At 31.0% G+C, this 16,429-nt stretch overlaps 2 protein-coding genes across 2 annotated transcripts; one reads left to right on the top strand and one right to left on the bottom strand.

Moving 5' to 3' along the window:
- The first annotated feature begins 2,339 nt into the window (after nt 1-2,339).
- On the top strand, nt 2,340-4,908 carry LOC148600263 (salivary C-type lectin 2-like). The gene is made up of 5 exons (XM_088557566.1): nt 2,340-2,498; nt 2,745-2,833; nt 3,312-3,417; nt 3,896-4,124; nt 4,822-4,908. Exons 1-5 carry the CDS (start codon nt 2,447-2,449, stop codon nt 4,850-4,852), a joined length of 507 nt encoding a protein of 168 aa, XP_088413692.1. The 5' UTR covers nt 2,340-2,446; the 3' UTR covers nt 4,853-4,908.
- A 4,691-nt stretch (nt 4,909-9,599) lies between these two features.
- LOC148600262 (salivary C-type lectin 2-like) lies at nt 9,600-11,620 on the bottom strand. The gene is made up of 5 exons (XM_088557567.1): nt 11,471-11,620; nt 11,127-11,215; nt 10,630-10,735; nt 10,010-10,238; nt 9,600-9,696 (listed from the first exon to the last, which is right to left on the bottom strand). The coding sequence occupies exons 1-5, from the start codon at nt 11,520-11,522 to the stop codon at nt 9,666-9,668; spliced, it is 507 nt and encodes a 168-aa protein (XP_088413693.1). The 5' UTR covers nt 11,523-11,620; the 3' UTR covers nt 9,600-9,665.
- Between the last annotated feature and the right edge of the window lie 4,809 nt (nt 11,621-16,429).

Genomic DNA, 16,429 nt, shown 5'->3' with positions numbered 1-16,429 from the left:
TGTTTTGATGCGCTGATCCCGGTTTCTTCTATCTTGTCCCTTTTTTTTATTCTAAAGTAAATTTTTAAACAAGCAACATAATTTGATACATGGGTACGTTGATTTCAGTAAATATTTAATTATTACCCATTTCTGTCTTCATGTTTTAATGAGCTAGTATTAAATTTTAGTCATTTAAAAAAGTGAACATTTATTTCGACATATTGAAGAAATACGCCGGATATGCTACTATGTCATTTTTGTACTTATTCCATATCGAAATCCGATATTAGAAATTGATCATCTGTGCGCTTGGCAAAATATGGAAGAACGCATTTTTGCCACCTTGACGCACAAACGTAAAAAGTCCTGGGTAATAAGCCCTACGGATTAATTCCTTCTTCATGTTTCAATAATCCTTGGTAATATGGCAATTAAAAAACTGCTATGCCTACGGATATTAACCAAGTATAAAGTTTGAAGAGCGAATTGAACAGGGGGAAAGTCAACATTTTCTATTCTGTCAATGATTTTTTTTATCAAATATAAGATATTAAACCTTATTAGTAATCGTAGACATAGCACTTTTCTAAAATCATTTTTAATGCCGCATTTTTTAAGATATTGGTTATATGGATCTGTTGGTATTATAATACTGGACTTTTCGGTTTAATGTTCGTCCATATGTCATTAAGTATCATTTTACATGCTTACTTCCGGTTCAAAATATAGAAATAATATATAAAGTATTTTTATCACTTGTTTTCTTATATTATAAATTTTACTGGAACACATTTATTATATGGAAGGAATAAGACAGAAAGACATACACAGTTCATTAATGCGTCTTTTATAACTTGAAATGTTGTTAACATTTGTTAATTTGTTGATAATTTTATAACTTATTCTTTTAATATTATTGTTATCGTATAATTATTTAAGTATCGTAAATAAAACCTTGTACACGCATGGGTTAAAATAGAGAATATTGGAGGAAACTGAACAACTAAAAATTGACATCAATATCATATTTTTATTTTCTCATTTATATTTTTATATCACTGATGCTTAAACCAATGGGTATATGGGTCAGTCATTCACATCCTTTTTAAACACTTTTTCTGGAATACGTCACTTCCGACAGATCAATCCTGAGACATTCAGAGGAACTAAATATATTTGATGTTGCTATCTATCTGTGTAATGACGTTCGAAAAACAAATACGATTTATAATTGTATTAGTTTCACATTATTGTTTTATATTGTAAGAACTGCATTTTTTTTAAAGAAAAGAATATAAGTTAATTTTCCTAATAGAATATTCTTTCACATGCTTATCGTATATGCTTTTTCGGCTTTGACCAAAACTAAGACAGGAAGAAGAATTTTCGTATTCCCGTTAACCTGAAAATCAAGGCTTTTTGAATATAACCTTGAGTGAATATCTGTGATTTGCGGTTAAAATGATCACCATTATAAGCATCAGCTTGGATAACATTCTTTTGATTACCGCTATAGCCTTGGTTCTCTTGTTTATTCTTGGTTAAACTGTCGATTCAGAAAAAAAAATAGGATTTAAGTAGCTGTCTTTGTAAGAATCATGCAAAATCTGAAAAAAAGTGATACACCCGAAAAAAGGCTACATATTTTTATTTTTGTAATTAGTTTGTTTTATGGATCTATATTACGAAATGTGTAATTATTCATTCAAATCTGCCTGCTCTTAGGAGATATTCCACATTGAAAATCCGGTAGATTCTATTGTATTTAAGTGCCATTTACAGAGTCATCTCCCTTAATTTTGAAATCTATAGTGCATTCTATGTATTTTTTATCTACTAAGAGCACGGGTTATATGAAAAACCACATGTATCTGTTTACTATGACATTTCAAACAAAATATCAAAACTAAATATATGTAGGCTTTTTACCAATGAATCACACATTGCATGACTCTTAGCTGAAGTGCTACTTAAAGTCTCTCACGTCATATTTGCTGCATATGTAAAATGTGTAATGCCTTCTATTTTTTGCGTCTGATGAATATCTCATTATTACTTTTATAATGCATTATAACCAAGTGTAAATACACTGTTGTACTGAATAAGTTCAAACTATGGTCTATCTCTTAATACAGAACATTAATATATAGTCAGAGATACAAAAAGACACATATATAGTATAGAATGCGAGTCAGAATTATATACAAGTTCCGTTCAATGTTCTAAATCTTATCCCTGATCTAATTATAATTCTGACTTTTGACCTTTACAGGAAGTTCTGAATTAAGTTCTACATATATAAGGGTCCCCACAGGGACAGGAAGAAAAATTAGATCACGTCGAACATTCACGATATCTTTTCAAAATCCATGCTAAACATTTCACACCTTCTGATAAGAAATTAATATAAAAGCCGACAGCGAAAACAATGTGTATCAATTTTATCATATAAATACAAATTATAATGGAAACTCTTATTAAATCTATCTGTTTGTTTGCCACTCTCGTTACCATCGGTAAGTTATTGCAATTGAATTGAAAAATTTATGTTGACGTAATGTGATTTTTCCATAATGCAACTTTTTTTTCATAACAAAAACTACACTTTTTTATAACGTTTGTTGACTAAATGCTGTTAAATGACTTGCCTTAAAATGTTTCGAACAAAAGATTCAATTTACTAAAAACATGTGTTTTTCTAATATATATATATATATATATATATATATAGATATATTATGGCTTGGATTTGTCTTTTTCAGTCCTATGTGCATGTCCTGATCAGTGGAACCACTTCCAGGATAGATGTTTCTTTTTAAGTAGGGAAAATGAAACCTTCGGTGGTGCGCTAGTAAGTAAGATTTTTAATGATGGGATCGACGGTTACACTTCTTGTGAAATAGGTGTATATAATACTTGTTTTGATATAGTTCTATGTTACATTTACAATGATATAATTGTAAGTAAAACTTTAAGTGGTGCAGTTGTAAATTACACTGAAAGTAATGCAGTTTTAAGTTACATTGATAGTAATGCAATTGTAAGTTACACTTAAAGTGATGCAGTTATAAATTACACTTAAGGTGAAGCAGTTATAAATTACACTAATTGTGGTACAGCCGTATGTTAAAGGTAAAAACGATTTACATTAATTTTTATTTATTAATATTCTATATATGTTCAATATATAAATCAGGTTATATTGAAACGTCTAACACTGAGTGATACTTTAAGTTTCAATATTATAAGATAGCATTGACGAAGTTTTGCTTTAAAAAATTCTAAATCAGTGATGAGTTTTACTACGGAATTACTTTCTTCAATTTTAGAAAATTTGTCAAATGATTGGAAAACAATATGGACGATCATCATCATTGGCGACTGTTGATGATGCCCAAACTCAAAATTTTCTTGTTGCAATGATTAAAAAAACAAGTAAGTTTTGGGGGAAATATTATAAACTCATTTCTCGTCAAACTTTCGTTCTCATACTATAACCATGAAACGAGAAAAATATCAGAATAAAAAAACAACAGTAAATTTTACAATCCTTGAATTTTCCGTTTAGTTAGTTTTCAAATTAAAGAAACTTCAAAGCTCAAACAAAATGACTGCTAAATATCAACACAGCTTCAAAGATTTGATTAACGTTCTCGAATCGGGACGTTAGCTTTGATTAGTCAATCAAACAAAGAAAGTAAGTAATTCTAACTAATAAAAAGACCAACAGAAAATACAACAACAAGCAAAAACAAAAACAACAACAACAAAATAAAAAACAAAAAAAAAACAAAAAAACGCCCTAAAAAGACAAAAAACATATTAACACACAGACATGCTATATATCTCCAAATGGTAACAATGCAGATCGAAAAAATAGATCTTATTGATATTACTGATTTACCATCTCTAGATTATGAAGAGGTTTATATTGGACTAAATGACATTGTAAAAGAAGGCGAATTTGTATGGGCTTCCAATGGCAGGAAGGCTACATATTTTGCCTGGGGACCAACTCAACCAAACAACAGATTTGGAGCTGAGAACTGTGCGGCTATAACTTACGACCCTCCCAATCAATTCACATACTTATGGACAGATGATCCTTGTACTGTTCAAAAATATTTTCTTTGTGAAATGGTGTAAGTAATTTTTTTTATGAAGAATGATTTATAACTTATTAAAGAGTACAATGTAATAAAGGAAACCAGGGTTTTATCAGTAATGAAAAGAATGTAATACAGGGACAAATACCAGACAAGAAAAACAGACATACGCAACAAAGAACATAAAGAAACTAAAATCATACATATAAATCAACAAAAGCAAATGAAGAAATGTGACTCCAGTAAAACTGGGAGCATGGACCAGGTGCACCGGTAGGGTAAGAATCCTCTGCTTTTCTAGAAACACCCGCCGAGTTGCTCATAAAAAGTCAAGTCCGGGTTAGACTGAGGAGGAAAGGAATACTATGAAAACTATTAAAAATATTAACAATTTAATATGTAAATTTTGCTATTGATCAATTAATCGCAAAAAAATACAAAACAATGTGTATTAAATACATAACATAATATGTATTCTTCGTTTGTCTTAAAAAGTATATTGATAGTTAAAACAAATTTAGCCCAGTTAGAAAACATATACATGCAGTAGAAATAAAATCAAAGGTGTTACTATTTTCAAAAGGGAGGCGTATACATCAGCGACTTTACGATACAATATGGTTGAAAAAACATAAATGATAAATTTTATGAAAAAAATTGTTGGCCTCCGAAAGAGAAACAAAAAAATTTTATTCATAAACAAAAAAAAAACAATTTTCTTTTTCTTTTGTAGAGCTGCTGACATTCCTCCTGTAGTAGGTTAGATACTTATTTCATCTATGTAAATACAGATTTGTAAATAAATTTATGTGTAAAGGAATGTGTTTGATTTGTTTATTATATTTATGACGCAACGTCAAATATCCAAACGTAATTATATTGACAAACTATGAAAATCAGAATGTAGTATTGTGTTTTTTAGGTCAGTATTCTTTGGATTTATTTTTAACCAAATATAAAGATATAAATATAATAGCATGCTACGATAACATTTTATCCATAGTCGTCCTTATTCATATTTTCTGTGGGCTATGATACTGTGGCGGTATTTAACATGTGGACATATATTCAATAGTTTTTTACATTATCACTAAATGACAAAAATACTAATTAATCAATTATTTGATAATGTAGTCATTGGTCATGTTCCATCCTCAGAAGTGTTTAAGTCAAAACTTGCAATATTTTCCTTAATAAGTGCCAAGACTACATCAGTTTTCAAAGATCCCGATGTAGCAAAAACATTGTCTACTATACAAATGTGTTGTCGTAACAGCAGACAAAGCCCAAAGAAACATTTTTTTGTCTGTGAAACGTTTTACATCCAATGTTAATTATCAGCGATAGACAATAGCAGTGATAAGGCCTATACTGCTACCACACTTTCCAAAGAAGAAATTGTGAAAAGCTATAAAGCTGTACTATCTTCTTTTAGTCTCTTACCAAGGACGATGATTGTGATTTATCGCCTATGTACTAAATTCCTAACCTCCACAAGAATCCATACAAATAGCGTTACATAGATGAATCTGCAAAATGTACCACCAAACCTCTTTCAAAATGTTTAAGTTCTATACTCACAGCTGTCCTACCACAACACTTGTTACTCCCGTAGTGGTATTAATTCAATGTGTGGATCGTGAAAAATTAGAAAGACCTTTTGGGGACAATCATTTCAAGACTATTATCAGAATATAATAGCATTAAAACCAATGAATTTTCAACACTGTATACTTCTATTCTCCATACTCAGTTAAAATCTTGACCCAAAAACATTAAACATCGTTGTTTTTTTTTCCAAAAATGATGGTACACCTAGATACAAATATATAGTTCTTGGTAGAAATTCCACAAACTTTGTGAAAGATAATTCCAAATCATCTTCCAAATATGTTTTCAAAATGCTGGAATTTTTAATCGACAACATATTTGTCCTATAATATGGTGAACACGTTTTTTTTTCAACAAACGACCGGCATTCCATTGGGAACACATTTTGCTCCTCTACTTCTGACCTATTCCTTCACTCTTATCTGGCTGTCTATCTGATCTGATACGAAAGAAAGAATATCGTTTAGCTAGATCGTTTAATCTCAGTTTCCGATTTATAGATGAAGTATTATCTTCAAACAATCGTTATTTCGGACATTTGATACATCGCATCTACCCCAAAGAACTTCTGATAATGGGTATTAGGGAAACTGTGAGGTCAGCTTTATATCTTGACCTACACTTGAAATCAATATTAAAGGGAAATACGTAGTACAAAAGGTCGGTGTAGTTTCGGCAAGCTCTGGCATAACGTATGAGTTGTGGTATGAAAACCTCATACTAAGGTGCTGAAGGAATGTTGCCACAGATGAAAGGTAACCTGACAATTCTGAATGAAAAATCATCACGTTTGTCGTAAAGTTCAGAGTATTTGTAGTACCATGTATCTAAAATTCTTTTTGATACACGCCATGTACTATATTACGGATATAGGGGTACACCCTCTGAAACGTGTAACATTCCCATCTTAGCGTTCTTCGTGTGCGTGTATCGTGTGCTTCGTGTGCGCGTTTCGTGGGATCGTGCAGCGTGGGCTTCGTGTGCGTTTGCCTTTCGTGTTCGCACTTCGTGCTTCGTTCTTCGTGTATCGTGCGACGTTCTTCGTGCAACGGTTCTGTATTCTGATTTGATGATAAAAATAGATCCTATGGTAGATCAATTTTACGGAATATTGTTGTAATTTCGTTTTCTATGCCAAGATCAGTATTCCTTTGATATTGAAAAGACAATATTTTGTCAGGAATCAAAACTTCTAGAAATTAATTGCTTTCATACATTCGAACATTATTTGTAAAATACTGTAAATATGTGAAAGGCTTTCCGGAATCATCGGGGAAAACATTCCCGAACTATAATAGTTTGTCTTTGGTATTTTCGTGTGCGTGATTCGTGCTTCGTGGGATCGTGTTTCGTATTTTGTGTGGGATTGGGAACGTTACACGTTTCAGGAGGTGTAATCAAAACAATGTAATCAAGGGACAAAGACCAGACATAGAAAACAGACATACATAACACAGAACATGAAGTAACTAAAATCATACATACAAAGTAACCAAAGCAAATGAGCAACTCAGATTCGACTAAAAACTGGAAGCATGGACCAGGTGCACCGGTAGGGTAAGCGTCCTCTGCTTTTTTAGAAACAACCGCCGAGTTGCTCATAAAATAGTCAAGTCCGATGTAGACAAACGAAGAAAGAAAAACTATGACCCGTTTAATAAATCAGTTTTCATGGTGCAGATTGGTTCACCATAACGATCCACGAGTTCATGATGACGACCATAAAACTTCTCTAGTGATGACTTTAATCTTGTAGCAACATAACCCTGTTCCAGAAGCCTATTTGTTAGAGTTCTAGCTCGATGCAAAAAGTCTGCGTAGTTTCGGCAAGCACTGGCATAACGTATGAGTTGTGATTTGAACACTCCATACTCAGGTGCTGAAGGAATGTTGCCACAGATGAAAGGACAGTTGACAATTCTGAATGCAAAGTCATCTCGTTTTTCGTAAAATTTGGTCAATAGGTTTCCTTGACCATCGATTTCTACGTCTAGGTCAAGATATGAGGCTGACTTCACAGTGTCTGTGGAATCCTTTATCTCAATATCTTTGGGGTAAATGCGATGTATCAAGTCCCCGAAATTAGGATTGTTTAAATATAATACGTCATCCATATAGCGGAAACTTAGATAAAAGGATCTAACCAAACGATATTCATTCTTTCGGATCACATCAGCTATAAAGTCAGCCTTATAAGAGTGAAGGAATAGGTCAGCAAGTAAAGGAGCACAATTTGGAAAAACAACGATGTGTAATGTTTTTAATTCGGGACTTTAACTAAGTATGGGGAATACAAGGATATGGTGTTGAAAAACATATGTTTTAATGGTACTATATTCAGATAATAGTCTTGAAACAAATACAAAGTAACAAAAGCAAATGAGCAACTCGGATTCCACTAAAAATTGGGAGCATGGACCAGATGCACCAGTTGGGTAAGCGGCCTCTTCTTTTCTAGAAACACCCGCCGAGTCAAGGGGTAAACGCGCTCAGCATTTAGAAATATTCTCCTTCAGAATATGACTTGGAATTATTTTTACAAAGTATAAAGAATCTCTACCAAGAAGTATATATTTGTATCTAGGTGTACCACCTTTTTTGAGAAACAACGTTGTGCAGTGTGTTTAATTCGGGAGTTTCAATTCAGAATGGTGCAATTCAGAACATAGACGGTAAAACACAATTATCGTATTTAGTAGAGAGATCAAAAGACACAACAATATCTCAATATAATGTATGTATCGCGTCTTAAATCACAAAAAATACATTGTAGTCATCACATTGCAAGACAGTAATTACAAAACATTTATCAAAGGACCATTTGATTAAATATTGCAACTTGTCTTTAATAAATTTGTGTTGCAGTGGTAATTACACGGTAGAACAGTCTATTGGTGTCTGAAAACCTTTTGATCATAACTTTTTAACTCGTGTACGGCATATCAAAATATACGATATATGAACTGGTATTTTTTATTTAAGAATCACTGGCTCGATACCAGTGGTTATAATGGTTTAATTATAAGTGATTAATCTAATGAGTTGTAAAAGCAGTGCGAATGATTTTAAATGTATCGAGTACGCCGGTGACCAAGTTCTGTGGAGGTACACGTTGTACCAAAAAGCCATTACTGAAGTTATATTTCTTTGAATTGTATATTTGTATTATGATTATGTATTTAGTTGTCTTTTCTGTCCCTTACGATTGTTTTTTTTTTCTTTTGTAGTTTGAGTTGCCTGCAATTTGGGCATGAACTGTTTATAAATCTTGATACATAATAAAATTTAATAACATTGGTCACGAAGTTTATTAGATAATAACGGCAATTACATGTGCCTTTTGAATTTGTTAATAAACTGTTTATCAGATCGTAGATATAAGCAAGCTGATGAAGACTTAACACATTTAAAAGCGGTTATAGGTCTCTGTTGGAGACGGATGTTTTGAATGGCGACGTAGATTAACCGGTTCAAGAGAACGTATTTTATTAGTAATTATCACATTGGCTCCATTGGTGTGGAGTTAATGAATAGCTGATAATATTAAGAGATGAAAATAAACGATTCAAAGGGATATTTATCGTGAATAATTTCATTTTGATGAAGGAGTGGGGAGAAGTTTATCAGGGAAATGATGGATGCGGTATCTGGCATTTGTTTTCTATTTGTTTAATATTGAAACATCGGAACGAATAGTAATAACCTTTAGCTATTAACTGAAAGGATATAAATACCCATGGTTCAATCGCTTATGACTGATAGTTACATTTTTTTTCTTCTCATCACCAATTTGTTAGTTAAGACATGTAATAAGATATTCAAGAAAGGCTCGAATAAAATGCAATGACGCATCAGAGGTATTGCGATTAAAGTGGAAGCAGTAAGCATATACAATATTGATAAAAGTAACCAGTAACACACACATTTATTTACAAATTTGTATTTACAGAACTTGCATTAGAGCATCTATCCTAAAGTGTTGGAAATGTCGGCAGCGCTACAAAATATAAAAAAAAACGAAAAATTATTTTGTTGCCAAACCATTAATCATATATGACACAGTTCTATGGGGAATAAGAATTTATTTGAAACTATGTCTAGCTTATGTAAGGTGTTCCACCCTAAACTGGCTTCACTTGTCATCCCAATACATACATTTATAAGAACATACATCATATACATCTCCAAAGTGCATTTTATTTACGTTCTAAATTGCTTTGTTCGTACGTCTTTACATTAATAAAACAATTGTAAAATATAATATAATTTCAATAAGAAATTAGATGTCATAACGAAACTGAATTACTTACACCATTTCACAAAGAAAATACTTTTTAACAGTACAAGGGTCATCTGTCCATAAGTAGGTGAATTGATTGGGAGGATCGTAAGTAATAGCTGCACAGTTCTCAGCTCCAAATCTGTTGTTTGGCTGCGTTGGTCCCCAGGCAAAATATGTAGCCTTTCTGCCATTAGCAGCCCATACAAATTCGCCTTCTTTTACAATATCATTTAGTCCAATATAAACCTCTTCATAGTCTAAAGGTATTGAACATATCACACATTTTGAATACATGTTTCCAAAAAGAAATGTATTGACATAATATTACTCGGCCTGTTGACAACTTGTATACTATGTATAATTAAATGTTCTTGAAATTACATATTGTGAAATATGTCTTGGTAATCGATGAAATTGGAAATAGATATAGTAATAAAGATTGGCAATACAACACGGACCTTAATGTTTGGCAAAATCCATATTATTAAGCAAGCTATAAACGTCCCAATTATATGATATTATGCGGAAAATCGCCTCTTTTTTTCTTAATTCGTTTTACTGTAAATTGCAAAATAAAAATGAAGACTTAACAAGAACCATTATATGATAAAAAACAGTGTCTATGTGTTTTTGTTTTCCCACACTTACCAGTTTTTTTTATCATTCCGACAAGGAAACTTTGAGTTTGTGCGTCGTCAACAGTTGCCAATGATGCTGATCGTCCATATTGTCTTCCAATCATTTCACATATAGTCTTAAATTCATGAACGTTTTTAAATTTTTTTTTTTTTTTTAAATTGAACAAAATGGTAAATTCCAAGTTTCTTCAATGATATTGTAGTCTTCTTTAAGAGCTGCCCATTTTGAAAGCATACACACAAATGATTTTAGATAAATGAAATATGAGTACCAATAACGATATATTCAGCACATAAATTCTCATAGGATATATCAGCTGGCGTATTAAACACACTTACAATAATATCACTAGATGTAACACTTACAACGATATCACTAGTAGTGTAATCTATTACTAAATTCCTTATCACTGGTTGTGAAAATTACAATCGTTTTACTCATCCTTACTTACAACTGTGTCACTAGAAGTGTATAATTACAACGCTATCAGTCAGAATCTTACTCACCAGTGCTTCACCAAATGTTTCATTTTCTCTACTAAGAAAGAAACATTTATCTTGGAAGTGACTCCATTGATCAGGACATGCAGAAAATGCTGAAAAGGACAAATGTATGGATCACTAAACAAAATTATGTTTTTGTTAAGATATGTAATCTGTGAATAAAATTTATAATCAATAATATTCGGAAACAGCATTCATTCAATATTGATTTCATATTTTGTGATATAAAAAGAGACCTTCGTCGGAGAATCTAATAAAACAAAACAAAACAACAAAAACAAAAACAGTTGTGTCAATCGATATCATACAAAAATACGGAATATATTTATCGATATCCAAAAACTCACCGATAGTTATGAAACAAGCAAACAAGCAGAATAATTTGATAAGAGATTCCATAATAATTCGTGATTTTTTAAAGAAAATATGATGAGGTGTTAATAATGATTCTTTACCTTGCCTGTTTTATATTAATTTCTTATCACAAGGTGTGTACTTTGAGACCATGGTTTCCAAAGTTCGAAAAGAAATCGTAAATTTTAAATCTTACGTACATTAATTTTCTTCTCCCCCGTACGATCCCTAAAATAAATAAAATTTAATTCAGAACATTCTATAAAGGTCAGAGTTCAGAATGAAAATCAGAACAAGAGATAAGATATAGAACATTTAATGGAACTTTACACTACTGTATTGTTACATTACTCTGTATATCTTTAGTTTATCTGACTAAAGGGCGAGGGAATAGTTTTGATTTGTCAGTCGAAAAAAATGTTTTGCCATTTTCCGCAAACAACATACCTATCATATTTTTAAGACAGCGATTGAGAGACTTTTCAAAAAAAGTCTGTCAAAATATTTTTTTTGAAATGATTACAGGTGTTGTAGTATTTTATTCGTTGACATATTTTGTACATTTCTGGTCATTGGAGTGTTCGCGCTCATGTGATTTTTAAACATATCATTGTTGAAAATTTGGACTGAAATAATTTGGTGTCCCAGATACTCCAATGATTTTACATACAATCGACATATTAAACATATTGAATTTTGATAACAACAGCAATTTGTGAAAAACAAAATGTTGATTCCTTTTCAATTGTCAGAATTATATGATCAGTGTCGCAACCACAAATGGGTACAAATATTGATATTTTTTTTTTATTTTAAACAACAATTTTGGTCCATTATTGAAATTAAATCTGTCCCCCGCATTCAATCTGTAGAAATATGTTCTGTTTTAGAAACAGCCAAGCATGATGTTTATTTTGATATTGTTTACATTTAATAAAATAAAATAAGACCATTCAGAAAATTTCAAGTGTTTGTATTCATTCAATTTGGAAAATATCTGATTTTTAGAATGTGCTTGGAAATATCTTTATTACAGCTATCCATATGATACTTACATTGACAATTTTAACATTTTATGCAATATTTGTAGATTGATAGGACGATGTATAGTGTTAGCACAAAAACACTATACAACAATATGGCTTTTTGAACTGAAATTTAAGTATTGCAACCTCTAACAAAAGTACTAATATTTTCATTTTTAATATTTCAAAGAATAAGTTTGGACCATTTTTGAAATTTGAACTGTTTGCCCTGATACAATTTTCAGAAATATGGTATATTTGAGAAATTGAACAGAAAGAAATGTGTCTCAGCCTCACATATGGTGCTTATTTTGACAAGTTTATTTTACATTTTAAACAATAATATAAGACCAGTACGGACATTTCAAGTATTCGTACTAATGCAATTTGCAAATATATCTCATTTTTTAAGACTTTGGTACCATACAAAAATATAGCCATTCACATAATACTTATATTGACAATTTTATCATTCTTTATAATAGTGTAAGACTGATAGGCAAATTTGAAATGTTAGCACAAAAAAAACTTTTGCAAAAGTATGTCATTTTAAAGATATGGAACTGACCCATTAATGGTGCAACTACCAACCAAATGCTAATATTGCCATTTGTTATTTTTTTAAACAATAAGTTTGGACCATTTTTGAAAAAAAATTGACTGTTCGCACCCATACAATTTATATTTTTTTTTATTTTTTAAATTGTTAGCTGAGCCATCAATTGCTTATTTTTTTTTTATTTTAGCAAATTTGTAAATAGTGTGATGTACTGGCTGCCACATTGATAAGGCATGTACCATTCTTACAAATACACAAACAGATCATCACGATCATCTTCTCTGTCTAATAATAATGATGCTTGCATTTATCTAAGCTTAACTTGGTTACATATGTGGTCCAAAGTTATAACATGATGTGTTTAATATTTGTTATCATGTTATTGTTATGGGGGACATTGTTTTATGAAATAAAAATAGTTAAAATCTTTATATAAAGATTGTAATAACTTTTAGAGAACCATGATATTAGGTGTTATTATAAGCTGAATATAAGATGACATGCCAATCATAGCAAAGTCTAAGTATAGTAAAACTATATTATGTATGTTTATATATTTCAGGATGCAAAACGGTAAAATGTTAAGTTAAAACTGATACCTCCAGCCATTTATTATGTCATGCCAAAACGTTGGATAGGTCAATAAAATATTAACGTGCTTGTACTGACTCTGTAGAGCTGTCCTGGCAACACGGAAAACAACATGGTATTGTACCAATATGTGCATATATAAAAATCAATGTAACAAATAATGTTACACATTTTTCAAATTTGTTGTTTGTTGATGTACAGGAAGTGAAATGTTCATGGTCAGATAATCGAACAAAGTATGCGGAGGAATGAAGCCTAAAGAGGAAATTTTAAAGAAGACACTTGCACTTATTTAAAGACAACAACACATTTATGCCTAATTCACTGCATATACTTACAACAACAAAAAACAGAATTGCAAAAGAAAGATTTACTAGAGGTCAAACAAATACAGGAAAGAATTTTAGGAGTAATATCTTTTTTGCATACTCATTTATCATTAACATATTCATACAATCCAGTGCTAGCTTAAAACAATTAAGTACTTAACTTTGCACTTGTGCGAAACAACAGAAGTTCTTTATTTTAGTACTTTGTATTTCTTAAATAAGTTCAGATGTATATGTATGATACCTTTATATACATGTATAACAAAGCTATATCGATTAACTAATTTATTTTAATGTTCAATGTGTGACCTTTCTTAGTATTATACTTGTTCAATCAGTATTACAACTACAAATTAATTAATCAGTTTTCTTCAATAATTACACAGTTTTCTCTCCATAAAATTGTAACATTGCAAAATCCTTACTGAAGACATGTAATTCTGATTTGTTTTATTATTACATGCATGTAACTAGATATGTAATCATACTATAAATGTTACTAGTTAAGCATGTTATCAGTGTCCTGCAAAAATGGAATATACAAGTTCATAATACTACATGAATGTTTCTAATTAACTGAGATATGGTTCATACAGACTCTGAAGAAATCAAACTTAGTCCTAATCTTCTTTGTAATTTCATGTCCTTGTGGTTTCTGTTTACTTTTTCGTTCAGCCTTTGAAACCGTTTTTATTGGGACTTCTGTGTCGATGACAATATAGTGTTCTATAGGAACTCTCTCTTTTGTTGTTTCAATAAAATTTCATTTACATCTTAGGTTGAATAAAAGGTTTGTTCTAAATGTACTAGTATGTGTTGCTTGAGCATGTACTAGCAAACTAATTTGCTGTATTTAGTATATGATAATGAACAGTATACATGTAGCTCTTAATGAAACTATCTTAGCAAATATGTACATATGAATGTATATACAATTGTAATTTTTGTAGATTAAAATTTATCTTTAAACAAATATCCAACCCATAAAAATTATCTCTTGGAGTTACTTTTTAATGACTTCAGGTAGTGGTGATTAGCTGTCAGTTCTAGTACCCAACCATTATCATAATGTTAGATCATAAAAAAAAACAAATATGTCGTTTTTTTTTTGCGAAAGCTCATCTATAACCATAGAAACTGTCTAAGTTTTCTCTTCAGAGAAAAAAAATCATCAATACACCATAATAATAATTATCATTCATTCACAGATTTTCCTACATGGGTCATATAATTCGAAGCATGTTTAGGCTACACAACCCCATTTAGATTGAACATCAGAATTGATATAGCAATCACCAGAACCTGAAAATATGTAAAGCATGTTAACATATAAAATTATCTCTTAGAACGCTGCAAATTAGATTCCGCATTATTTACCAAAATATTAAAAAAAAACCTAAAACCTGCTACTTTGAATAGCACAGGGGCAGATTCAGGTGGGGGCGAAAGCAAAGCATGAGTTGTCAGAGGTAGATTTAGGCAGTTTTAGATTGAAACTTTAATTTCTCGCTTATTTTACCACAAAATAAATGTACATTGGACCCACTCTAGAAGAACATTTCAAAAATTTAACCCAAAAAAATGAACTATGCACCCCCTGATATAAAACGTCGGAGAGTTTTGGGTTCGTTGATTTTAAGTGTACCCTGTAAACACTATCGAACTTGAATAAAACGCAACCTTGAGCACTGCTTCGATAACACGTTAACATTTGCGTACTATAAATTAATATTAATAAATTAATGTCATTTACATGTATTCTTAGCACCATGGTGAAATTTAATCAGCAGGTTTTATGATAATAAATTGCTACAACAACTTTGTGTTTCGATGCGCTGATCCCGGTTTCTTCTATCTTTTCCCTTTTTTTATTCTAAAGTAAACTTTTAAACAAGCGACATAATTTGATACATGGATACGTTGATTTCAGCACATTTATTTCGACATATTGAAGAAATACACCGGATATGCTACTATGTCATTTATCGTACTTATTCCATATCGAAATCTGATATTAGAAATTGATCATATATGATGGCAAAATATGGAAGGACGAATTTTTGCCACCTTGATACATGACGTAAAAAGGCCTGGGTAATAAGCCCTACGGATTAATTCCTTCTTCATGTTTCAATAATCCTCGGTAATATGGCAATTAAAAAACGGCTATGCCTACGGATATTAACCAAGTATAAAGTTTGAAGACCGAATTGAACTGGAGGAAAGTCAACATTTTCTATTTTTTTTCAATGTTTCAATGTTATCAAAAATACGATATTAAACCTTATTTATAATCGTAGACCTGGTACTTTTCTAAAACTAAATGTTCGTCCATATGTCATTTTACATGCTTACTTTCGGTTCTAAATAAAGAAATAATATATAAAGTATTTTTATCTCTTGTTTTCTTATATTAGAACTTTTACTGGAACACATTTATTATATGGA

The sequence above is a fragment of the Perna viridis genome, chromosome 13 (genome assembly GCF_037379345.1).
Source record: "Perna viridis isolate PV_CMFRI_1.1 ecotype Kerala chromosome 13, ASM3737934v1, whole genome shotgun sequence".
In the NCBI taxonomy this organism is placed as follows: Eukaryota; Metazoa; Mollusca; class Bivalvia; order Mytilida; family Mytilidae; genus Perna; species Perna viridis.
The sequence above is the reverse complement of the archived record's forward strand: the minus strand, read 5'-3'. Positions and strand labels throughout refer to the sequence as shown.

What these genes read in the sequence shown, in the direction of transcription:
- LOC148600263 (XM_088557566.1), top strand. Translation starts at nt 2,447, where the DNA reads ATGGAAACTCTTATTAAATCTATCTGTTTGTTTGCCACTCTCGTTACC. An exon ending in TGCCACTCTCGTTACCATCG is followed by an intron (nt 2,499 to 2,744) that starts GTAAGTTATTGC and finishes TGTCTTTTTCAG; the next exon opens with TCCTATGTGCATGTCCTGAT. An exon ending in TATTTTCTTTGTGAAATGGT is followed by an intron (nt 4,125 to 4,821) that starts GTAAGTAATTTT and finishes TTTCTTTTGTAG; the next exon opens with AGCTGCTGACATTCCTCCTG.
- LOC148600262 (XM_088557567.1), bottom strand. Translation starts at nt 11,522, where the DNA reads ATGGAATCTCTTATCAAATTATTCTGCTTGTTTGCTTGTTTCATAACT. An exon ending in AAACATTTGGTGAAGCACTG is followed by an intron (nt 10,736 to 11,126) that starts GTGAGTAAGATT and finishes CATGAATTTAAG; the next exon opens with ACTATATGTGAAATGATTGG. An exon ending in TATTTTCTTTGTGAAATGGT is followed by an intron (nt 9,697 to 10,009) that starts GTAAGTAATTCA and finishes TATATTTTGTAG; the next exon opens with CGCTGCCGACATTTCCAACA.